The 27186-nt window shown below is 39.5% G+C and overlaps 1 protein-coding gene across 5 annotated transcripts in view; it reads right to left on the bottom strand.

Annotated features, from left to right (window-relative positions):
- Positions 1-27186, bottom strand: part of NHS (NHS actin remodeling regulator) — a 335527-nt gene that overhangs the window by 13155 nt on the left and 295186 nt on the right. For 3 of the 5 annotated variants that reach the window (XM_048861959.2, XM_048861987.2, XM_048861980.2), the window contains exons 2-5: positions 20739-20891; positions 16207-16340; positions 6404-6466; positions 2385-2577 (exon numbers count right to left, since the gene is read on the bottom strand). In XM_048861959.2, the coding sequence (XP_048717916.2) occupies positions 2385-2577; positions 6404-6466; positions 16207-16340; positions 20739-20891 (543 nt within the window). The other 2 variants (XM_048861970.2, XM_048861996.2) reach the window with 2 other exon arrangements.

The raw sequence follows: 27186 nt of genomic DNA, 5'->3' as shown, positions 1-27186 counted from the left end.
AACCGTGTATATGATGGAAACCACTTCAAGCCAGAGGGTGCGGCAGCACCCACAGCACCCCTAGTTCCAGTACCTATGGCACTTAGCTGGGCTGGCTTCTCTAGCAAATGCAAAGTCCTGCTCTCTAAAGTTGGCAAGACATGTTTGAATAAGTGGGCCAGGGCTATAAACAGTGAAATTGAGGCTACTCTTTCTCTGGTTTGCAATCTTTAGAAAAAACAAAACCATCCAATCCTGACTAAAAAAATAAAAAAATAAAAGCTCTATGTTAAATAGCGTATAATTATATTAAACATAATTATACACACACACACATACATATTACATTACATAACAATGTAAAACATTAAAAAGTAACTTTCTTGTAAAAGTTCTTCTTGATATCTACTACAGTATAATAGAGGCTTCAGACAGATGTCCCGTAACCACCAATGCCCCTGTAATAAGGAGAGGAAGAACTTTTTAATAATGAAGAAAAGTGCTCTAAACTCCATTACCTGTAACTTTTTTAACGTGAATGTTTATCAGGATTTTTTTTAAACACAATCAAATTGCTTTAAAATTGCTGATATTCCAGCAATTATGAGTTAGTTGCATGTGACCCCTGTGGCCAATGTGCCAGGTCATCTCCCAGTGGCAGGTGGAGTGGGGTGTGTACGAATTATTCACATAGTGTTAATGAGAATGATACACATTAAACGTTCAGAAAATTATGTACTATTCTTGGGCTGTAAACTGGTCAGTGGAAATATGGTTCCAATTTATGGCAGGTAGAGACCTGACAAAAACTCTGTTACTGGAAAAATTGACATTTATCCCAGATCTAAGGGTATACTCTCCTCTAAATATATATGTGTAACTTTAGTGACAGTAGGAAATAGGTGCGTGCATGCTGAGGAGAATATACTCTTTAAGGCCTCACATTGTACTTATAATCAATCCTGTTAGTTATCACAGTATTACTTTCTGCTCTGATGTCCCATAAGGATCTCTGACCCACACATCCTTCCCTGATTAGAGCAGTACCAGAAAAGCACAAAGGAATACATAATACTTACTTTTATGTTTTAAGTAGAGCTGTGCAAATAAAATAATTTTTGATTCATTGCCAATTTTGAAAAGTAAAATAAAAATGTTTTGGGTTAGACTGAAAATGAAAATTTTCCAAATTTTTGGCATATCGAAACAAATAAATAAAATCCTGGATCTAATAAAACATATTGCTTTGACAAAGTCAAAATGTTTCAATTCAATTTTGATTTTTTTTTAACATTTTAAATTTTTTAAAATAAAATTAAAGGAAATTTTGAAATGAAAAATCTTTTCAAACTGAAAAAAAAATCAAAATGTTTCACTTAGAAAATGTTTGTTTCAATTTTTTTCAGATGTTTCCCCCTAAAACAATTTGGCAAAACTGACATAAATTCATGAATCTGGTGTTGCTGAATCTGCATTTTTCATAAGAAAAAAGCTTCAGCTGAACAATTTCACCCAACTCTAGTTATAAGTTTAACTGTAAGGACACAGCTTTTCTTGCTGATCATTACACTTGAGTTTTCAGTCATAGAGGCTGCCTAGTTTACACTCTGAAATTAATCAAAAATTGGTGCAAGGTAGTTTTATGGAAAACTCAGATGACTTTAGTACTCTAATCACTGAATCATACATGAGAAAGAGACAGAAAATGGAAGACAGACAGAAAGAAAATGGAAGCTTATTTTTGGCTTTTGGAAATAAATTATCCCTCACATTTAATAATGTATATACCCGCTGCATACTAATATGTAAACAAATTCTTAAAATGAATAAAGCATAAAAGCATAAACTAAAAGTGTTATAAATAAATGAAGATGCCATTACTATACCTTCAGCTCAGCAGCATGACAAGAGATCTCAAAGCAATGGCTTACATACTACATAACCATTACTTGCATATTTAAAGTACTTCAAGTGTTATAATATTTTCTCTGCCCTTATTTGCTTGGTTACACATGATTGTCATACGATTAACCACTATGGCTTTCTGCATTATTTCAGTTAGCTAAATTCAAAGAGCTGCTTTATGTCCTTTTAAATACCAGTTGCCAGTCATACACAGAACAAAATTACACATCATACCGTGTAATTTAGTGTTAGATAACAGTTTGTAATGTGACACAAATACACTGGGCCAAATTAATTCTGGATGTAATGCCATTGACTTCAGTGGATCTACAAGAGGGAGGAATTTAGCCCAGTTAGTGTCTTGTACAAAATTAAATTCTTGAGTCAAAGTCTTTACTTGTAGGTTGTAAAGTCCTGTGTTTTGAAACACAGTTAATATAATGAAATGTTCTGACCTGACCACCCTTGAATCAAGCAAAAGAAATAGAAGAGATTTGTACCAGTGACATTGATGGGGATAATGCAAGAGGAAATCACTTGGGCATCTTGTTTCATTTTCTCCTCTGGAGTTGGGAGAGGTAGTGCTTTGCTCCAATTAGTTTGCTTATCCAGTGTAGAAGGGATATTATGTATTGGATTTTTCGGCCTCTGCCCTAGCATGACATCTGTATCTTCCTCCTCTGGTGGATGGGACTGCAAATGAATACATTCAAAATCAGTGTTCACTGTTTAGTCATACAAGACTAATTTTTAAACAAAGCAGTAGAAAGAGATTAGAGGTAGATTACAGGGGAGCAATGAAGAATTATAGATATTCCAAACAATGATATGACTATTGTTCCCACAGATACATGATATACAGTAAAAAGACAAAAATACCTCAACATACTGGAAATGTTTTAGTGTAGATAAAATGTGTATAGGACACATTTTTAATGGGAAGAGGCATGCACTTTATTTATGTGCATTTGCTGCTAGTGTGCACACAATTATGACTGATTTTAGGCATTTAAATATCCATTTGTGCATGCCACTCTTGTATATTCACATAAAGTTGTGGTAAATGTGCATGCAAAGTTTTTGTACACACAAGTACATTGACTACCACTGAAAACTGGTGCCATGTAATTTGAGGATATGCATTAAGAGGTCCAAAGCTTTCAAAGTATCAATCCTTAGTTCAGAAAAAAAAGATACAAATTTCACTTTTACTAATCAGCTAGCAATGCATTCAGATTTAAGGATACAGAAAAACTACAGCTATACATTTGGCTGTAACTGGTGTTGATGATTCTGGTGTCAAGATAAATATTAACCAGGAGAGGATTAGCTGTTTAAGAACTAACTTAAGAACTAGGACTGTCAAGCGATTAAAAATTTGTTAAACAATAGAATACCATTTATTTAAATATTTTTGAATGTTTTCTACATTTTCAAATATATTGATTTCAATTACAACACAGAATATGAAGTGTACAGTGCTCACTTTATATTTATTTTTTATTACAAATATTTGCAGTGTAAAAATGATGAAAGAAATAGTATTTTTCAATTCCCCCATTAAAAGTACTGTACTCCAATCTCTTTATCATGAAAGTTGAACTTACAAATGTAGAATTATGTACAAAAAAAACTTCATTCAAAAATAAAAGAGTGTAAAACTTTAGAGCCTACAGGTCCACTCAGTCCTATTTCTTGTTCAGCCAATCGCTCAGACAAACAAGTTTGTTTACATTTGCGGGAGATAATGCTCCCCACTTCTTGTTTACAATGTCACCAGAAAGTGAGAACAGGCGTTCGCATGGCACTGTTGCAGCTGGCGTCGCAAGATATTTATGTGCCAGATGTGCTAAAGATTCATATGTCCCTTCATGCTTCAACCACCATTCCAGGGGACATGCGTCCATGTGATGACGGGTTCTGCTTAATAACAATCCAAAGTAGTGTGGACCAATGCATGTTCATTTTCATCATCTGAGTCAGATGCCACCAGCAGAAGGTTGATTTTCTTTTTTGGTGGTTTGGGTTCTGTAGTTTCCGCATTGGAGTGTTGCTCTTTGAAGACTTCTGAATGGATGTTCCACACCTCATCCCTCTCAGATTTTGGAAGGCACTTCAGATTCTTAAACCTTGGGTTGAGTGCTGTAGTTGTCTCTAGAAATCTCACAATGGTACCTTCTTTGTGTTTTGTCAGATCTGCAGTGAAAGTGTTCTTAAAACGTACAACATGGGCTGGGTCATCATCTGAGACTGCTATAACATGAAATATATGGCAGAATGCGGGTAAAACAGAGTGGGATACATACAATTCTCCTCCCAAGGAATTCAGTCACATTTTTTTAACGAGCGTCATCAGCATGGAAGCATGTTCTCTGGAATGGTGGCGGAAGCATGAAGGGGCACGCAAATGTTTAGAATATCTGGCACGTAAATACCTCGCAATGCCGGCTACAAAAGTGCCATGTGAACGCCTGTTCTTGCTTTCAGGTGACATTGTAAATAAGAAGAGGGCAGCGTTATCTCCCACAAATGTAAACAAACTTGTTTGTCTTAGTGATTGGCTGAACAAGAATTAGGACTGAGTGGACGTGTAGATTCTAAAGTTTTACACTGTTTTGTTTTTGAGTGCAGTTATGTAACCAAAAAAAAATCCTCATTTGTAAGTTGCACTTTCATGATAAAGAGAATGCACTGCACTACTTGTATGAGGTACATTGAAAAATACTATTTATTTTATCATTTTTACAGTGCAAATGTGTAATAAAATAATAATATAAAGTGAGCACTGTACACGTCAATTACACTGCGTTGTAACTGAAATCAACATATTTGAAAATGTAGAAAAACATCCAAAAATATTTAATAAATTTCAATTGGTATTCTATTGTTTAACAGTGCGATTAAAGCTGCAATTAATCACGATTAATATTTTTAATCACGATTAATATTTTTTAGTTAATCACATGAGTTAACTGCGATTAATTGACAGCCCTATTAAGAAGTTCAAAGTATTATTTAGAAACCATGCAAATAATTCAGAACATAGATATGGAAGTATAGAAAGCCAAATAAGCAAGAGAAAAGTCAATTAAATGGAAGAAAAACAGGTGTTTTAAAATAGAATAAAGGTCCTGAACTCTAATACTGTTGTAGTTTCACCTAACAATAAAGTAATAAGTGAAAAACATTTTCTCCTAACTTTACAGTTAAAGACACATTTTCAAACTCTCTCTGTTTCCATTTTGTTTGGAAATGGGGGGGAAAACCCACATGCCTTACTCTATGTCTGCCCTACTTTCCCCCCTTTTTGAAGTTAATATACTTCTCTGTAGTGACTGATCAGTCCTTGACTAGTTGAGGACATCTGCTTACGTCTTTTTCTAAATACTGTGAAATATTTTTGAGTCTGGTTTTCTTTTTAGTGTTAGATTCCCAGCTGGCTAACTCTTGGGGCTCTTGCCTATGGCTGTTGTTTACAGTATATTTCCAGGGTTTTAGTTTTGTGCACCTATGTGGTTAAGACAAACAATTTTTTCTCCCTTTCTTTGGCACAGTATTTAGCATGTAGTTACCTAATATTACACGATCACATGCTAATTATCATCTTTGTGCCATTCCTATTCATAGAGTTCCCACAAATCCTGTGGGAGTTGAAGGTCTAAAGCTTGGCAAACAACATTTCCAAACCAGTTCCAAAAGTGTTTAAGATCATACACCTATTTAAACTATTCCAGGACACTTACCTTATAAATGTTATCTGCAAAAACACGCACAAACTCAGGAGACAGGGTATCTTCCCCCCTTTGAGAAAAGCGTTTTTTTCCATATACGGTTTTAGTAAAACTTTGCAGCCTTCTTTCTCTCCTCAGCTTTTGTGCTGATCACCAGCAGACTGTGAGTAGCTCATATAAACTTCAAGCACAAAAGACTTTGTTTCCTAGGTAACTCCCCCCCCTTTATTCCCCCCCAAAAAGTTTGGGGCATTGGGGAAACACACACACACACACACACACACCATTTTGTTGATGATTCCTTTCATGAATAACAATGGATTGCTGGACAAAGAAAGCGTAGTGACCTGACTGCAGGCTCTGACTGTCTGCCAAAACTACTGTTTGCAAACAATGGGAATGACAACTGTCCAGAGAATAAATGTATGCTTTTGCTCTGGCATCATTTTGATGGTTTCTTATGGTTTTGATAAAGATTGGTCTATTCTGAACATTGCAAGAAAATAAAATGCAATCACCCACATTATGGAGTCCATCTCGATCCAGACCTTCAAAGCTAGTCAATAGGAGGAAATGATCTTGTGGTCCACTAAACCTATTACAGTTACCCAAAATGGGGAAAAAAATGTTGTTCCTTATTGATAAGAGAGTAGCATATAAAAGTTTTCTTTGAGATAGTGCAACAAAGTGAGAAGCGAAAAGCAAGCAAAAGAAAGGGTTAGAGGTTTGAAAGGGAAAAAATAAATGAGACAGGGCTGTTAGTTTAAGAATGCTTGTTTTTCCAATACCTTTCTACTCCATGGGGTCATGTGGCAACACTCAGTGGGGGAAGGCGAGCGGGTGCTGTTAAACTATAAATATGAAATGGGGGGGGGAGGGAGATAAAATTAAAAACATACACAAAATGTTTTTGATTAAAGCACATCAATTCTGTCTAGAGAAATTGCTATAAGATTTAAATTGAGCTATAACCACAACCTAAATTTCCAGCTGAAAAATTCACCTTCCTGAAAAGGTTCCTTTTCTCTGAATAAACCCCCATCTCATCACCTGGCGCATAAAGACATGTCCACACCCCAAAACAGTACTGATTTAGCTAAATTGGTTTAGCAACTAATATAGTTAAATTGGGGCAGCCTTCTGGTGTGACCATTGTTAAAAATCATCTTCAGAGTGCCTTATATACCTATAGCTCACAATAATTCCTTACAGATTTAAGCCAAAACTTTGTAAGGTACTCATCCAAATTACATGTCAATTATTTATTTCATGATTAAGTTAAAGATTTATCTCCTCATCTGAAAATAATGGATGTAAATAAGGCTGATTCTAAAGATGATATATCTAAATCTTCCATAGATCAATTTCAATTTTTTGATGTTACCGTTAAAACAGCCTAAGTTGTAATCATTATGTCAGAATGACAAAGGACAATTGGCTTTATATGCATTTCCTTAATGCTTTAAAGGGTAAATAGAGATGTTCAGCACATTACATGTTCTGGGTGAATTGCACGATGTTTTGATGTCTTTTTATCTCCAAGACCCTGGTTTGTTTGTGATTAGTGTCTTGTTTTAACCTATGACTGAACGATGACGTCTTTTAAAATGATACATAAAAAATAAAAAAAGGAAAAAGAAAATGTAGCCCTTGATAACCTTAAAAAGCTTTGATTACCAAGTGTTTCTCAATTTGGTTAATAATGGCTCTGAACTGGTCTCATTTTGTAGGCCACTCACAGAAGAGAAATGCTATTATGGGCCATCTTCCCTCCTGATCGACACTGAAATGCACCCAGTGTGAGAACCACTGGAGTGAGAACTCTTTTTCCACAGCAAGCAGATAGATGTGCTGAGGCTGCCAGGTCCTAATTCTTGGTACTGAACCAAGACAGCTTTCCATGGAAATAACATCACCCCCTCTACGCCTACCCAGGACCTATACAGCAAAGACCCCTCCAGTATTATCTTGCTTCCTTGTGCAGGACTAAAACTGACAGCAACTTCCAAACTTAGGTGCCCACACGTCTGATGGAAAAAAGGAGGAGCAAATCAAATCAGAGACCACTTCCAATTTATTAAAAATAGCTAGTAAGCCATCTAGATTAGGTCTAAAACCAATTCTCTTAAAATGGAAAAGGGGCTAGGAAACGGGACTTTAGCACAGACCAGTGTCTGATACGACTGCAGACAAATGCTTTCATGGTTTATGAAGGGAACCAAAAGAATAATATATGAATAATTTAAGTTTCCACTAGCTCTTCAGATATGCAAGGATGATACTATGCTTTCATCACCGAGCCTAGTCACCAGTAATTGACCCAGAGCAGAATTACAGCAGTAGAGATTATCCCTGCAATTCAATTTTGCTGCTGAAGATTTCAAAGGGTTCCTAAGAAGAGTGCTGAATCAAGACAGACCTCTCGGGAGTGACAGATTCTTAAATGTGGAAATCCTTGTGCTGTTAAACAAAGGGCCACCTGGGGCTTGTCAGCACAGTGGTGCCCAAGGGACAGGAGAGAGCATGGGGATTCCTTCTCTCCCACTTTGTGCCTCTGCTCCAAGGCTGAAAATGAGTGCAAGGACTGCTCCATGTTTGCACCCCAAACAGCATCTGCCTCCCCAAAAGGAACAAGCAATGGCAAGGTTTGGGCTCTGGCCACAAATTCAACAGAGAAGATGGCCTCAGTTAGAGGGGAGCATATGTTGAATTCTATAAAAAAGTGAGTGATGTCTGCACGAGCCCAGTGTTTCCAGAATTACTGTGTCAGTCCTAGGGAGCTACTACTGGTACAGCCTTCCTGCTCCCTAGCTCCTCTCAAAGGCCACAATATTCCCAAATGGGCCATTTATGTTCTATTGAACTACCAGTATCTACAATAGTTTTTATTTGCAAAGGAGTGGAGAGGGATCCCTTTCAAAATACAGCCCCCCTCGAGAAGTTTGAAATGGTAATGATGATTTTCCAAGTACCACAGTAACAAAAACTGGTTTATTCTAATGGTAGGGTTTTGCTACCCAACTACTGTTATAATACAAGCATTCTCAGCAGGCTATGTGAAATTGATGCCTAGAAAATGCAATCCTGCATGGGACAGTGGGAAAGAGGCTAAAAAAACATGACTGATAGGGAGGGTTGTTTTTTTTAAATAATCATTCATAATGCTTTGTTGCTCAATGCAGACTGCATAATGCCTGAATTACTTTCCAAGACTTTTTTTTTAAATCCTTAAATGGATTAAAAAAAATTAAGAAACTCTGCTCCAATGCTAAAAGCAGCCATAAAATGCCAACAAAGTATAACAGTGTATTCATATTAATGGCCTAAAATATTATCAGCACTGATAAAGGCAGACAATGCCCACAGAAATGTTACGGGATTTCTGAAAGACTTAATAGGTAAGAGGCCATAGGTAATAGGTAAGAGGCCATAATCTACATTAGAAGTGCTTGTGCAGGCAGAATCCTATTGGCAAAAATGTTAGGATTGTCTAATAATGAGAAAATAGAAAAGATTTTCATGGAAATACAACTCTAAAGAAAGACTTTGGTATGACTACACCACAATATTGGGTATTTAAAAAATAATAGAGATGAAAAGGAATAAAATGGCTGAAGAAAAACTTGTTAAAAGACAGTATTACTTAAACATCAGCTTTTCCATTCTCAAGCCTTGGCCTCAAGGAAAAAAAGGTGTGTTCTTAATGCAAGTAGCTAACTCTAGTTAAATCTGAGTGAAGATAAGGCAGTTTGTAGTTTGCACACAAGTAAGCAGGTTGTATTAAAGATATGGGAACGACTAGTCTTAAATCCACTTGCCAACTCATGTGAAAACTACAGACTGCCTTATCTTCACTAGGCTTTTACCTCAAGTTAGCACTCCAGTTAAGAACACATCTTTTTTCTTAGTCAAGGCACTGCCTGGATGACCAGTTCAAATCCAGCCAAGCTTGGTAGTGATTGAAAATATTTGCCATCCGATGACTGGTCAGTGATCTCATTTCAGTTCCCAATAGACTCCATCACACAAACCAAACCACAAGGGGTGGCAGTTTACGCATAGCGGCCAAGAACTGAGCTTGCATGAGGCTACACTATTCATTCAATTCTAGGTGGTTCATCCAGATTAAGAGTGAGGCCCTTTGGTGGGGCAATCTGAGGAAGCTTCGCACTGTTGCTGTCGATGTTTTATCTGTGCTGTGGCTAAATACAGATTTTCAGACAAGGCTGTCAAGCTGGCATCTTTTACATCATTAACTTCCCTCTCCTTTCCACAGATTGAATCAGATCAGACACTGTCTTTTTCAGATGCTACTTCCTATGACAAATTATAGGCCCAATCCTGAGCACTTTGCATGATGGACCCTAATGATAACATTTTAAGGTGTGACCACTGATTTAGGGAGCTGTCGTTTTGGGCTGCCCAACTTACGACCCCTTACGCCTGATATTCAGATGTGCCGGGCACCTAAAAATCCATTTGAAGTCAATCGGAGAACAAAATGTTATTATTTAAATAGGTCATACCTGGAGGGTTGGTTTGTGTTTAAAAAAATCTCTCACAAACTCAAAAGACGAGCTCTAACTGGCTTGGGAAATATGTAATTAGTCATGAAATCATATTGAACACCCAGGGCCATTGTGGTCTGTCAGATAATTTTGCATGTAGGCAGTTTTTCATAGTGTATTTTATTTGTGTTGTTGACAAACAGCGATGGCAACAGTCGATCTGTTAAATACAAATTCAGTATTTTTAAAGGCATTTTTCTGCACTAGACGAGAGATTCTTCTGAAGCCATTCCAGTCTAGTGTGTAATTAATTACTTAGGGACTTCTGCTGCAAACACTGACACATTTGAATACCGTTACTTTTATGAGAGATCCCATCATCTTCAATGCAACTCTTTTCATGGGTGTAATTGTTAATGTGCCAAGTCTTTGAAATATCAGGCTATCCATGTAAAAATCTTAACTGCACATATACATCTCCTATTTTCAGCATCTCTTTGACGTTAACCACTTCTGTGCAGTATAACATACCAGGTGATGCAAACCTTAAAACTAATCAATGCAAGTGACTATGAAGGCCACCTGCAGTTGTGCACTTGCTAGCTTGGCAATTCATAGACCAACTCAATTTCCCGCTCCAGTAATGGGATGAGAAGGAGGAAATGCAGCTGGTCTGTAGGGAGTGGCAAATCACTACTTGATTCCTTTTTCTCCTCCCAAGAGTTTTGGGCTCCAGTGTTGTTTATGGTTTGCAAATAGGAAGGCATGGCTTGTGAAAAAAGCAATGTCCACGTTGCATTATGCACCTCGCACGCCTCATTTGAAGTGACAGTATTCCACGAAATGTTGGCATTTCAAAGTAAGTGACTGCACAGAGGATCTGGAACCCATAGCAAAAAGGTTATAGGAGAAATATAAAACCACGAGCAAACACCTCATTTGTGTTCCTCTATTCAAAGCTGTTTAGCGAGTGCAGAAAAGTTTTCAAGAGCAGAAAGTTTTTATTCCCTGTATGTTTGTTTAATTTAGAAATGGCTAAACTGATTTTTTTTCCTCCAGATTAGTTCAAAAATTCACTTAAATTGCATATGCTAAATGTTAGCCTGCAGGAAATCTTGATGAATTATTCCCAAACTCCTGCAAAGAGAGGAAGTGCTGACAAAGCTTTAACAGTAATGTGGCCAATGCCACAATTTATAATTCCAAAAACATTATTGTTGACCCCTAAGAGCAAGAAATAACAAAAAGGCAAACAAGGGAATTAAGCATTGTTTATAGCCCTGATTTCTGTACCACTGGACAGGTCAAAAAGAGAGGCCATGCTGGAAACTTCCTTTCTGGATGACCTTATGAATAAAATTTAAAAAGCTGAAATTCACCCCAGTGCAGAGGGTCAGCATGAGGCTAGCCTACTTTACCCAAAATAAATATATAACTATTCAATAATAAGACTCCATAACTTTTAAATATGAAAACAAAAATCTATATTGGGAAATAAGCTGTAGGAGAAATGTGAACTAGTGGTTTGAAACCAGTGCTGAAACCAGGATCTCTTGAGTACTAATTCTGTCTCTAACACTGACTTTTTCAAGTGGTACTGGGTGAATCACTTAACCTCCTTGTCTCAGCTTCCCCATTTGTAAACTGGAGAGACTACTACTTCTCTACTTCAAAGGCAAGTGACAAGGATAAATTAAACCACTTCTGTAGAGTGCTTTGGAATTATAAAGCACTGTGTAAGTGCTAAATAATGTTATTCTCCCCCATAACAGAATTTTAAGAGACCAGAACAAATCATTTGTTTGTCTTATGTAGCAAAAGCAAAACTACTGATTTAATCGATAGAATAATTAACATTGTTGGGAAAAGGAAAAGAGGTGCTAGTAAAAGATCAGTGTATTTCCAATGATTTGAACAAAGGGTTGTGTATTATATTTAGACATTAATATTCTGTAACATCGCAGTCTCTTTTTCAAGTAGTCAGGCAATATTGGTTGAGAAAATAAAAAGAATAGTTCTTACCATGCTATTTTTTCCCATTTTATTCTATAAGACACAATCTTGCTCACCTGCCTACTCTCAGAATTTATATCTCCATATGTTTTACTTTCCACAAATTTTTGTTTTATCTGCTTGTGGGTGTTTATTTTAGTTTGGAACATTACAAGTGTGATCTGTTAAAATGTTGACAATCCTTTAATGATTAATGTAATGCTTCAGTGTTTTGACAAGGTAAATACAAAAATAAGATTTGTTTTCTGACAGAAGTCATACCACACACGGTGTGCTAACAGACGAAGGCTCGTAATAATAATAATCCTATAGCATTGGTCTGTATGTACTACACTTACTGCTTTACATATTCAATCTTCAGATTCAATGGTACAGATGGGTTTTTTGTGAAGAATGGTAGATGCCATTTGTGCATAGGAAGTGCACAGGTGATTGATTAAAATCCTTCAGCCCATTAATATTTCCTTGAGGTTTCACATGGCTTCAACACAAAACTGTGAAACTTGGTGTGTTTGACTTGAGTTTCCCTTTGAGTCATTTAAAACTGGTATATACAAAGCATTGGAGAACATGCCACAGGGAATATTTCTGAAATGGCAGGGAGATGGAATAAATAACCTGATGGGTCATTTCCATTCCTTACTTGTTCCAGCTGAGGTCTTGTCTAAAGACGGGGCAAGCAAGTTCAGAAAACTAAAGTCTCTTGAATCTTTGCCCAGACTGTATTTACAGTCAAGCTTAAACTGAACTTTGTGTATATATCAGCATGTATTTCAAAATGTGAAAGTGTTCCCCCCATTTCTGAAAAGTATTTCTGTCCTGAAGTTGAACAGCCAGAGATCTGTGAGAAAACTTGTTCTTATGAGATTTCCAGACCAATTCTGCAGAATCACGAGGTTCTGAACTCAAACTCTGAACTTTCGGAGCTTCATGCTTCACTAGACTGAGTGGGGCACCAGAAAAAAAGAAGAAAAGATTGAAGAATGTGAAACAAAAGTCTTAATTGCAGTCACAATGACACAGAATCTCAGTTTTCAATGGCTGTAGTAGGAGGTTTCAGAGTAACAGCCGTGTTAGTCTGTATTTGCAAAAAGAAAAGGAGTACTTGTGGCACCTTAGAGACTAACCAATTTATTTGAGCATAAGCTTTTGAGAGCTTATGAAGTGAGCTGTAGCTCTCAAAAGCTTATGCTCAGATAAATTGGTTAGTCTCTAAGGTGCCACAAGTACTCCTTTTCTTTTTGCAGTAGGAGGTGTTACATGCAGGGTTGTCATGGGAACATGTCTGAGGAATAATCCCCTTGTTCTGTCAAGTTTGTGTCTTTCCCAAATTGTTTTTGTTTTCTTCGTAGGCAAGTGGGGCAGAATGAGTGGTACTTAGACTTCTGCTTTGTGGAAAGGTAAGACAATAAGCTGAATTTTGGACACATGCCCTGGACACCTAAAAAGTTTGATGATCCTATATTATGTTATGTTTTCTAGTTAGGCACCTAAGTAAATAGGCTGTTTTGCAGTAGCAGTGAACTGCTGCAGCTCCCATGGAATCCATGGAAGCTGTAGGTAGTCATCATCTCTGAAAATCAGGCCACTTGCTGCATGTTAATGTACCCAAATTTGAAAAGTTTGGCCTGCAACTTTTGGAACTTCTTCATGCCCAATTGCTTGAATTTTCAGCCTTGAAGATGCATTGAAAGTGGCTTTTTGTCGGCATGAGCTAGTTTTTCTTTCACTAGCACGTTCCTTGAAGGCAAAGGAAGGGAAATATAGAATATGCTCCTGTTCCATGGATGACAATTCTGGTGGCTTTCAGCCATCATAGTTTGTTACTTAATTAGTGGTCAGGCAATGCAACCAGTAATTGGCATAATATGCTAAAATTATCCATCAGCTCCCAGAAGCATTTAGAAATTCAGAGAAGTCAACAAGCCTATTGCAGCAGATGTAACACACTGAAAAGGGAAATCTCACTTCTGACAGTATTTTCAACTTTCTTTAATAATGGTGCCATTAAATCGGGGGAAGGGAGGACTGACGAATTCAATTAGTCCTCCACTGTTTGAGTAGCTCTTACAAATCTGCAGTCAGTGTTTGCCAAGCAGTATCTGTGTTCATGTGGTCTCTGTACCGCCTTGCCACACCCTCTCCTTTTACAGCTCCGCCATGAATGCAGGGGGCTCTAATCGGTGCGACGAGAGCTTTGAATTAGTTTTAAAAACAAGACATTGCTAGCTAACTGACAGCAGGGTCAAGTGCTCCAAGGACTTTTGCTTGCTCCTGCTTCGGGGAACATTGAGCCTGGGCAGTTTTCAAAAAAACCCAAGCAAGATGCGCACAAGGCTTGACTCTTTTTTTACGGGGAAAAAGGTGTCAGACGTCTGCAGTTAACATGGCTTAATTTCTGCCAGTACAGAGCTCACTCAGATTGTTGCTCATTATTAATTATTATTTTGTATTACATGTAAGAAAGTAGAGTCTACATCTACTAGTCACTTTCCAAACACAGCTATGATTCAGTCCTTTCACCACAGAGCAAACATTTTCAAAGGCAAGTTTTTTCCTCATCTGACGTTAGTTAAGGAAACTTTACGTCCAATATACTTCCAAATCATTACATTGAACCAATTCAGATCCATAACTTGGCATCATCGTGGACACCTTTCTTCCTTGCCTCTCATTGACCCTTTTGTCTGCTCTGCTCTGCCTATGACACCACCTTTCACCTATTTCTCCTGCAAATGTCTTCCCCACCCTTTCGTCTGCGCTGCCCCTAATCCCAGAATGTCCTTTCTTAGCTGATTCACAAGGCTCCAATCCTTGTTCAAGTGCCTCCTTAAGACTCACCTCTGCCATGGGGCCTCCTTGAAAATAGCCATCTAAAACATCCATTTAGTCAAAAAATAAAATAAACAGAACTAATCCATACCTTATAATGCAATTTGTGTTTTCCGAAAAGAAACAAAACACTTCATTGGAACTGGCTGCAGATTTGAACACTGCACTCGGAGCTCACCACTAGTTGGAAGTGTGCATTACCCTCAGATCCCTTTCCCATTACTACACTTTTGTATTACATTTGTATATATTTTATTGCTAAATTAAGTACGTGACTATACAATACCTTGCTACCCACTTATTCAGGCACAGACATAGGTCTAGGTGCCCAGCTGCATACTGTGTACATACTCAAATGGTGAAATTCATCCCTGTGCTGATGCCAACATAAGGTGTATGCATTATTTAAGTCCCAATAAGCCTGATTTTGAGTGCCTAAGTGGGATTTGGGACTTGCACTGGTCCTTAGCACAGGGGAGAAGTTCACTCACAGTGAAGTTCTCAAAATATTGGTGAGACTAATTCCTTTTACAATGGTAGATCTGTGAAATCAGTAATTTAATTTCAAATTTGTGCCAAGGGCTAGTCAGTACACAGGCATTGGGACAGATCTTCAGGTGGTGTAAATCAATGCAACTTCATTGATTGCACTACCATTTTTACTTGTTGGCTCTTGAGCCAATCACAGTACTCACAGAAGTCAATGGTACAATAAAGTATCTGAATGTACAGTACTGTACAATGGCAGAGGAGAGTCCATTAGCAATAAAAGCAAGTTGTGACTAGAGTTGGATGAATACTCTGTAGGCATGTGTGTAACTGCAGGCACCTTGGGTAGTAAAGCGGTACCACTACCGCCCATCATTATTTAAATTCTAGAATTCCTGGTTCTTGGCAATTGTACTTCCAGGACTCAAATTACAACACTAAGTTCCCTCTTGGAAGTATTACACCTTGCTCAGGCATTAGTTAAGAATGACACCTGAAGGCACCTGTATAGGGGGATAAAATCTCAAGTGCCCATCTGTCTCCTAATGGAATCTTCAAAATGTAATCCATAATATCTTTACTGGAAACCAGCCTGTGTTTTGTTATGGATCAGGCAGAGACCAATGTCAACTGGAGTGTAACTATAGAAATCCATAGGGTAATTATTAAGCATGATGATGAATGAACAGCATCGTTATTAGGTCCAATAATAATATATGTTATAACTTTAGTATGCATGAAAAGCTTACTGTTAGCAAGTGACGGTCCTTTATCTCTTTCCTCTTCTGACTGTAGATTGCAGGGAAGGGGGGAAATAGGGGAACCACCACAGAGATGGGCCCTGGGACTTTCTGCTCTCTGTTATCACCCCAGTTTCGTTGTTCTGTTTTGAAAATGGAGAAACTAGAAGTCAGTTTTTCTGATTGATGCATTAAACAAAAATCTCTTTATTGAGATTTAAACAGATATAAATAATGAAGTTTAATCTTCTAGCAAACATTCAGGCTGGTCGTCTTCCTCATTATTATTATGATTATTATTATTTCTGCAATAGCACCCAAACCATGAATGGTACTTTCCAAAAACAGAGGAAGATACAGTGTTTGCCCCAAGAAGCTTGCATTCTAATGGTACAGTAAGTGAGAGCTACATTAGCGGATGAAACAGAAGAGTTGGTAGACAAAGAGTCAGACAGTAAGGACACAGGGTAACTTTGTTTTTTATGCTATACATGTAATTGTTACTAAATATGTATAAAGTTCCCCTCATACCCCATTAAAATCCCCTTCCAAGGCAAAGTACCCAGACCTTTTTGACTGATGAGGTTTTACAAAACTAAAACCCAGAACTGGCTCGGCTCATATCTTTAAACAAAATAGATCATATACTCTTTGGAACATTAGCAACTCAAATCCCAACTAAAAGATCTGTCCTGGGTCTGGTTCTATTCAATACCTTCATAAATGGTTTAGATAATGGCAAGGGGGTACATTTATAAAGTTTGCAGAAGATTCCAAGCTGGGAGGGGTTGCAAGCACTTTGGAGGACATGATCAGAATTCAAAATGATCTTGACAAACTGGAGAAATGGTCTGAAGTAAAAAGGATGAAATTCAATAAGGACAAATGCAAAATTCCTTCCACTTAGGAAGGAATAATCAATTGCACAAATATATAATGGGAAATGACTGCCTAGGAAGGAGTACTGCAGAAAAGAATGTGGGGGCTAGAGTGGAGCATAAACTAAATACAAGCGAACAAAGTGATACTGTCACAAAAAGCAAACATCATTCTGGGATGTATTAGCAGGGGTGTTGTAAGCAAGACATGAGAAGTAATTCTTCCACTCTATTCAGCACTGATAAGGCCTCAACTGGAGTATTGTGTCCAGTTCTGGGCACGACAGTTTGGAAAAGATGTGGACAAATTTAGAGAAAGTCCAGTGGAGAACACCAAAAATGATTAAAGGCCTAGAAAATATGATCTACGAAGACAGATAGAAAAAAATGGATTTGTTTAGTCTGAAGAAGAGAGGACTGAGTGGGGACATGATAACAGTCTTCAGGTATGTAGAAGGTTGTTATAAAGAAGAAGGTGATAAATAGTTCTCCTTAACCACTAAGCATGGGACAAGAAGTAATGGGCTTAAATTGCAGCAAGGGAGATTTTGGTCAGACATTAGGAAAAACTTCCAAATTATAAGGGTAGTGAAGCACTGTAATGAATTACCTAGGGAGGTTGTGGAATCTCCCACATGAGAGATTTTTAAGAACAGGTTAGATAATCATCTGTCAGGAATAGTCTAGATTTAAGTATCAGAGGGGTAGCCGTGTTAATCTGGATCTGTAAAAGCAGCAAAGAGTCCTGTGGCACCTTATAGACTAACAGACATATTGGAGCATAAGCTTTCGTGGGTGAGTACCCACTTTGTCAGATGCATGTCTAGATTTAAGTTCTGCCTCAGAGCAGGGGACTTGACCAGTTGACCTATCGAGGTCTCTTCCAGTCCTACATTTCTACGATTCAAAGATAGAAACCCTCCTAGGTCATTCCCACACATCCAGCCTCCATAATGCAGATCACAGAAGGAGACTGCTCCCCTAGAAACATAATTAAAATCCAGATAATGGTTGCTGAAGATGATCTCCCCATTGGTAAAGAGAGAAATTGCCCGTAAACATGCAGATGTATTTCCACCTCTTACATAAAGCTAAGAAGAAACAGAGCAAAACTGACAGCCGGAGACTCAAAGATCAAGAATTGTAAATAACTGGAAAAAACACATGATTTATTGTCATCACCCAAAAATCTGAAAATTTCCTACCTGTAATTTGTTTTTGTCGTAAATACAAACAAAATCAAAAGAGAAAAAGATCAGGAGGCAAGCCCATGGAGGATCAAGTGCAGCTATTGTCCCCTTTGAAGACTGAATGCAATTCTGAAAGGCTTCCATAAGCTAAGTATTACATGCACTGTAAGGATAAGGTAGAGTCATCATTGACCCTGCCATGGTGCAAATGTCTAAGACGAAAGAGTATCCACTGGGGCCACAGGACAGTGGAAGGTTCACTCTTCTAAAAGACACTACATCAGAGGCTAATGAGCCGAGGTCTCCCAGAACGGGATTTAAATTACATCCCAAATGGTAGTGAGGCCAACACTGAGATGCTTTGGACCCAAGGCCTAACTTCCAGTGGGAGCTGGGAGCTTCTATTGCCTATTATATTAAGTAGTATAATAGAGTACTGAGTCTATCAATAGGTGCAGTGAGGAGAAATAAGAAAGAACATTCCAGGCTAGGATTTCGTTCCCTGGTTCCACAGCTGCATCGGGTTCTGACTGCTTGATTGGCACCAGGGAGATGGATGCTGAGGCAAAGACTTGTCCCAGAACTGAGGTGTCTGTCTTCAAGGCACCAGCTATACTAGTCTCTCTCAGTTCCAAGAAAATGTCAAGCTCTGCAGAGTCTTTCATTGCCTAGAAAGCTCTAGTGTTGAAGTCTCTCCAGCATCAATCCATGCCCAAACTCAAGCTTCTTCAAAATCTTCTGGGAGTCCATGTGAGACAGGGGAATGGTTCTGTCTTTTCTCTCCCTCTGTTCTTGATGCCAAGATAGAAGTAGTTCCATTACTGTTAGCATGCAGAACCAATGGAAGCGCAAGCTGGATTCTTTGTCACCGAATGCATTCTCAACAACATTGTCAGCTAAGTGCCAACAGCATAGTCTTTGTTACTAGCATTTGATGAGTGAGGCAAGGAGAACGTAACTTGTTTCTCTGATCTAACATTGGGTTTGAAGCACTGGCAGTTAAAAATATCTTTTTACTTGTCAATAATGCAAATTTGATATAGGAAGTATGATGCCACTTTTAGGTGAGCTTTTCAGAGTATAATTGCATTTTACAATATAAAAATACAGAGAAAATAAAATATGACAACATATGACAAACTCTCTGCTAATGCTGCAGAGTTAATATTAAATACGGAGGATAGTACATTGTCAAAGCACAATTTGTTATTTAACTCCATTACCCATTTCTGTCCACTGCCGTTATGCTTTGGTTAACAGAAATTCTCCTGTCCACAAGATGGCAGAAGCAGATTATCCTGATGCTAGGACACTTGCTATGCTGATTGGCTAAGGAACCCACCCCCGCACAGTTTCATTCTAATTTTAGTGCTACAATGATTGTAATTCCTTTTTATGGCTCTTTGCAGTGCTATTAAGACATACTGCCCCCACAGTTAGTTGCTGAGTTTAAAACCTGCAGAGAGGTCAAAATGCAGTAATTAATTGTAACATTTTATCCAGTTAAGATGAGGTTAACAAATTTGATCAATCAATTATTATAATTAACAACAACACATGACTAAGAGAATTACTGATATTGATGCAAATCTACTTCACCTAAGGAAGCCTGCTGCTGAACACTTTAAAGGTGACCTGCACAAAAAAGGTGATTGTTTCTTTTGCTTGTTTTTTATATTAGATATTACATCAGAACAGCCATACTAGGTCAGATCAATGGTCCATCTAGCCCAGTATCCTTTCCTCTTACAGCGGCCGTGCCAGATGCTTCAGAGGGAAGGAACAAAACACGGCAATGTATTGAGTGTTCCATCCCCTGTCATCTAGTCCCAGCTTCTGGCAGTCAGAAGTTTAGGGACGCTCAGAGCATAGGGTTGTGTCCTGGACGATCTTGGCTAATAGCCATTTATGGACCTATTCTCCATGAACTTATCTAATTCTTTTTTGAACTCACTGATTTTGGCCTTCACAACATCATTTGGGAATGAGTTCCACAGGTTGACTGTGTGTTGTGTGAAGATGTACTTCTTCATGTTTGTTTTTAAACCTGCTGCCTATTAATTTCACTGGATGACCTCTGGTTCTTGTGTTACATGAAGGGGTAAACATTTCCCTATTCACTTTCTCCACACCATTCATGATTCTTTGGACCTCTCTCACATTCCCCCTTAGTTGTCTCTTTTCTAAGCAGTCTTTTTAAATCTCTCCTTGCCTGAAAGCTGTTCCATACCCCAAATCATTTTGTTGCCATTCTCTGTATCTTTTCCAATTCTAAAATATTTTTTTAGATGGGGTAATCAGAACTGCACTCAGTATTTAAAATGTGGGTGTACCCTGGATTTTTTAACAATGTTTTGGATCTTTTCTACAAAGAAGCAAAACAAGGGACAAACCCTGCCTAGTGCGGCTTCCTGTTTTTTCATCTGTATTCACTAGTATGGGTAAAGTGAGGGAGGACTGTGGAAGTGGTTACCTCTTCGCAAGGCTCGCAGGTTCTGTTTGGCGTGGCGGTGCAGCTCCTCCACACAGGGTGGTCTGGTTGAGGGGTGGAAAATATTTCTTTGCTGATGCCAAGGTGCTCGGTAGTACACACTCAGTTTACTCTCTGCATCCAGGTTAGAGACAGCTATAGAATCAAAAACAAGAGAATAGGACATTTACCCACTGTTACATGCAGCTTATCTGAAATAGTAAGCTAGGCATCATACTTGGAAGGTAAGTTACTGCTAAAAAGGGGGGTGCTGAAGGAGTCACGCCATGTCTCCTCCTATCTGGTGATAGGGACCACTATTCTTCTACATAACACCACCATTTAGCATGTATATAACACCTTTCCTCTGTAGATCACACAGGGCTTTACAGAAAAAACTAAGTATAATTATCTATACATTATATCTCTGTGTTATATATGCTAGATGCGTGTGTATATATGTTAGATATCTAAGAGGCAAGTATCATTATTAAGGCTGCGAGTCTGTCATGGAAGTCACGAACTTTGGGTCTTTCCATGACCTCTGTGACTTCTGCAATGGCCAGCCGCACCAGCCGCTGCTGTTGCAGTCTCGGGCCACCGCCCCCTCCCCCCAGCAGCAGGAGTTTGGGTGGGGGGGCTCAGAGCGGAGGGTTGGGGCGTGGAAGGGGGTGAGGGCTCTGGGCAATGCTTACCTTGGGGGGCTCCCCAGGAGCGGCAATATCCCTCGGCTCCTAGGGGTAGGCACAGCCAGCAGGCTCTGTGCGCTGCCTCTGCCCGCAGGCACTTCCCCAACAGCTTCCATTGGCCACAGTTCCCAGCCAGTGGAAGCTGCAGAGCCAGCGCTCAGGGAGGAGGCAGCATACAGAGCTGCATGGCTGCACCTCCACCTAGGAGTTGAGGGATGTTGCCACTTCCGGGGAGGTGCGGAGCTGGGTGGGGAGCCTGCCAGCCCCGTCAACCCCCTCCCTCCAGCACCAGTCCTGGGCCACATGCCATCACTGCCCAGCACCAGCAGGGGTTCCGGGCCACGCACCGAGGCCCCCCACCAGCATCAGCACAGGACCTGGCCCCCCTAAGCAGCCACACTGCCCCCCCCTGTGCCGCTCCCCTCCCCAAGATTTAGTCAGGGGTATATAGTACAAGTCATGGACAGATCACAGGCTGTGAATTTTTGTTGACTTTTACTAAAAATACCTGTGACTAAAACGTAGCCTTAAACATTATCATCTCCACTTTCAAATGGCAAAACTGAGGCACAATGAGGTCAAGTAATGTGCTCAGGGTCACCTAGTGAATCAGCAGCAGAGTAGAGAAAAGAACCTACTAGTTAGCTCTCAATCACCCACTCTAATTACTAGACAATGCTGTCTCACTATAATATGCTATATCCTCACTATCGTACAACACGGGTTGTTAGCTCACTGCATGAAGACTGAGATTACCGGATGATTTGAATTACCGCAAATTCAAATGCTACCTTTCAGAAAAGGTACTTTTTAATAGGCATTGACTCTTGAGGGACTAAAAATTTCAATTGCTCTGCCCAGAAATCTCAAAGGACTTCCTCTGAAAGTTGCATGAACCAGCTACACATTAAGGAAGGACAGAATTTCTCAGAAACATGTGGGCCCAGGGGAGCCAAGTTTACCTTTAGTGTATTCAGTCACTAGTTTTACAAGGGACAAAATAAATAAGTAAGCCAATATGAATTCTGCAGTTCTGCGGTGGCCAACAGAGCAGATTTGTATCACTACATTCAACAGCTCGTGTAAAAAATATTTTTTTTTACATCCCTATCTCTTTACTGCTTTTTTTATACGCTCCAACACTAGTTGCCTGCATAAGATCCAGACTTTCTGATTATTTCTCTTTGGCAGTTACTCAATGACCTCAGGTTTCTCCCATAAAACTAAGGAGTCATAGTAACGACTCTGGTCACAGGGTAAAAGTCACAGTACTCTCAACACTATGCAGTGTGTGTGCACATACAGGGTGGTCAGAGAGGTTGGTTTTCACTACACAAATATGGAGCCATGAAGTCCTCCTAGCAGTGGGTCTCAGAGTCAGGGCAGATCCAGACAGTACTTGTAATCATAAACGCATCAAATCCCTTTCCTCTTCTCCCCTGGTCTTTTTCAAAAAGAACATTGATATACAGCACTCTCTGGCAAATGGTTCAGTTCAGTGACCCCATTGCTATCAGTCTCTCAGGAGACCAGGTCACACCCCACAGTTCTTGACAGGGAAGCCATTCCCAAAAACAGCAGGGGTAGGAAAGAAATCCAGTCATTCATTCAGTTGTTCAGTGATAGCATTCAGTGGGGACTGATCAGCTAACAGTGTCCAAAGTTCTTTAAGCTCCTCCTGCTCAAAGTTAGGGACACCTCAGAATGTCTGTCTATGGTGGCAGGAACAGAGACCTGGCCTCCTCAAAGGACTGGGCTCAGTTTGGTTCTTGACCACCTGCATTTGTGCTTAGTGGTTCTCCCACCCATACTGTTGACAAGGTTGCAGTTCAATACCAAGTGATACTCCTTCCCAATTGTAACAAGGAATACACGTGGGAAACTGATATCTGCAGACAATGAAAGCTCTTGGCTTCCTATCCATTCTGCTTACCCCCTGCTTACTCTGCAGGTAATAGCAAAAAGACATATCCTGAAGAATTTGTTTGAGTAAGAACTGCAGATTTTGGCTAATGGTTACAAAATTTCTAGGATATTCTTGGATTCCACTGGGTGTCCCAGATATCTGCAATTTTGGCTGTGGTTTTCTCCTTCCATTTCTCAAGGATACTGCCTATGGGCATCCAGCATCTGCCCCACTGACAGCTTTACGTGCATCCTTGCCATTGCTCTGCTTCCTAGCTCCTACCATCTGGAGGAGAAACAGGATGAGCTGGGAAGAGGAGGAGACAGCTAGCACCATAGGCAGCCTCAGTCCTAGTCCAGTCCTCAAAAGCAGCAGCTAAAGTCCTTCCTCAAGGGTTGAGGGGATTAACATGACATTTGCAAATCACCACATCCTTGACTCTGCTTGTATGTTCTGTCCTTTTCCCCTACTCTTTGTCTTATCTATTTAAGATTTTAAGTTCTTTGGGGCAGGGACTGTCCCTTACTATAAGTTTGTACAGTGCTTAGCACAATGAAGTTCTATAATTCGTTGGTTCCTAGCCACCTTTGTAATACAAAATAATAAATAATAATAAAGAGAATAGGCATACCACAGTCCTAAGAGAAAGCCACCATGAAACAGGAGTGGAAGGAAGGGACAACATGGAGTAGGAGAGTGGAAGGGTTGGAAAAAGCATGTTGTATATTTTAGTTTTCCCGGGCACTGCACCTTTCCATGTTTTAGGAATCTGATATTTGCAAGGGCAGTTACCATTTTATGAGGGAGAGCTGAAGCAGCATGTTACAAAGAAGGCACACGCTGTGCTCTCTCATGGAGACTTTATTTTTGTTTTGTTTTCCTTACTCTAAAAACAATAATTGTTCAGATTGAAAGTATATGGTTGTTTTTTGTCTGTATGGAGAGAGGAAGGGCAAATCCCAGAGGGAAGTATTGGAAAGGCGGAACCACAGGAGAGGGGGAGAAAAGGGGAAGAAGCTGCAAGGGAAGAAAACCTAGAGCCAGCCTGGAAAAACATAATGGAGGGAGTTGGCAGGCTATCTAAACTCCCCCAGTGATGGCAAAGGTCACCCAAAGCCTTTGAGCAGGGGTGTCAGTTATGGGGAGGGTTGCAGGGCATGGTGGAAGCCCTCTTGAGGTCCAGGCAAATGCCCAAGCTGTAGGATACTCATCTGAACTAATCCTAAAGTCTGAGCATTGTGGGGTTCTCCTATCTCTAGTTTAATATGCATCTTTACAAAGCAAGACTTCCCATGGTTTCCAGTGTTTTTTGCAGTGTTGCGTCCTTGTGACAAATCGCCACTGTGTATTGTAACATCCCAATGCAATATACTACATGGGGCTGAGAATGAACATGGTGGTGGCAGATGTTTTGGGGGTAGTGATTTGCCTTTAAATATTAGTTTTGAAGCCATACTTATTCCATTATGAATATTATAAATAACAAATATCACCAGAATGCATATGCAACCCTTGGTGGCTGGTCTATCTATCTACTTGTATGGCTCTCATCACTGAAGAATCTGAACCGCTCACAATGACTAATGGAGTTTACCCCTTTGAGATAGGGAAGCCTTACCCTCATTTTACAGACAGGGAACTGAGACCTGGGGTGGATTAAGTGACTTCCTCGAGGTCACACAGAAAGTCTGTGACTGAGGTGGGAATTGTAGCCAGGTCTCTTGAAACCCAGTCCATCACTCTATCCATCACTCAAGGCATATTTGCAGAATTATCCATGGGAAAAAATGTATAAATGTTGGCAATCATTGTAATTGTGGTAAACATTCTTTATAGCACTGGGGTTAGTGGATGTTCATTATCACAGAATGTATGACGGCAGACACAAATAAAACGGCAGGCAGAAGTCGCCCCTTCCCATCTCCACAATAGTTGCCTGGACTCCAGCTCATGTAACTTTGTGTGGTGGCCCTAAAGAAATGGAGAGTTTTACCTACTAATGAAATGTTCATGTATATTTCATTACAATGCGACAGATCCTGCAAATCTTCACTCATGCAGAACTCCCCTGGGCTTTAGTGGCAATTGTATAGCAGTACGATGAGCAGGGTTTGGCTGAATGTGTTCCACGAAGGTTTTAAAATAAAAATGTTGAGTACAATTGTGTTATGTATTAACTATGCAGTGCTATAGGCATTCATGGTATTTTACATGTAAACTGCCTGCATTCTCTCCCTGCTCTGCTACCCCTTCCACAATAATCATTATCAGGTAAACCTATGCGAGCTAAATATAGTATTACATTAAAGAATAAACACCTGGTTCATTCTCAAAGGATATGATGCTAAGAAGCTTCAAACATACTGGACCACATCCTCAGCTAGTGTAAATCAATGTATCTTCACTAGTTCCACTGGAGCCATTTTGATTTAGTCCAGCTGAGGATCTAGCCCACTAGAACAAATAAGTCATAGCTTTTTGCACAATGCCCACAGAAATGATTTACTATCATTAAAAAGTTCCTGGGTTTCCCAGTACATCTGCTCTCCTCTTTTATGCTTTTTTTTTTTTTTTTTTTTTTGTCTTTTAGGCTCTGGTCCTGCAATCACATCTGTTAGCACAGACCCTTATGTCCACTGGCTGACACATTGATTGGGACCTGTGTACAAAGGCTGCAAGTCCAAGCTAGTGGGTGCAGCTGCAGAACTGGGGCCTTTTCCTGTAAGCTCTTTAAGGCAGCGACGGTTTCATTTTGTGCCCAGAGCTGAATCTACTGTCTGCACTAAAATAAACAACTAAACAAACAAGGGGAGAACGATTTTGTGGTTAAAGATCACTGGGCTGGGCCTCAAGAAACCTTGGTTCCATTCTCATCTCTGCCCCATACTTGATGTAGAAGCTTGGGTTAGTCATCCAGTCTCCCTGTGCCTCAGTTCTCCAGCTGTAAAATGGAGGTAATAATATTTTTCTCCCACCCCTTCCTTTGTCTTCTCTCTTTAGAATGTGAGCTGTTCAGGGCAGGAACTGTGATTGTACAATGCCTAGCACTAGCCTCTAGGCACTACTGTATTCTAGATAATAAATAAATAAAAGTAATACATCAGCTGTAAAACCATAACCCTTTAATTACTAACTTCTGACCATCAAAGTAGGCTGAAAAAATCCAGTATAGATGTATGAAATATAAAATTTCTGTCACCACATACCAAATTTTTTTTTGCCTTGACAAAAGAGGATCATACAAACTATCAAGTTTATTTCACCCATGAATCACTCAATTGTTTGATCTCTTCTGGTATGAAAAAAACAAGACCCCCATTTAATACAGTCCCCATTAGATACGGGTAATGTAACATTGGTTGGTTTTGTGTCAATCTGAGTCAAACAGACACACACTAATGACTATTCTCCTGAGCAGCTTTTGCAGTTTTCTAAAGGGAGGTGTAACCAGAGTTGATCACATTTAGTATTCATAGCTCTTCTCTTCCCCTATCCACGCACTTCCATCATCCCTCCTCCTTATGGTTTTCAAAATCATAATGTGGCTAGCTGTGTATGGATGCTTGAAGGTAGCACAGCCTTGTGCACTCAAGCGTGTTTGTTCTAATAATAACGACAGAAAGGCCAAGCAAGAAAGATTTCTGCTCTATTTATTTTGATAGATCCAAGGGGTTCCCCCTACTCTCTCACTTGCCATCCCCCTCCCCTCAGCTCCTTCAGTTCCTTAACTTTCTAGGGTGGGTTTTTATTTTTTTTTGGGGTGTTGGAGGTAGGGATTATAATTATCATTGGGTAGCAGGAAAATAATGTCACATGCTTTCTGGTTCAGAGAGAAGGCATTACTGTATTTGTTGCA

The sequence above is a fragment of the Caretta caretta genome, chromosome 1 (assembly GCF_965140235.1).
Source record: "Caretta caretta isolate rCarCar2 chromosome 1, rCarCar1.hap1, whole genome shotgun sequence".
In the NCBI taxonomy this organism is placed as follows: Eukaryota; Metazoa; Chordata; order Testudines; family Cheloniidae; genus Caretta; species Caretta caretta.
The sequence above is the reverse complement of the archived record's forward strand: the minus strand, read 5'-3'. Positions and strand labels throughout refer to the sequence as shown.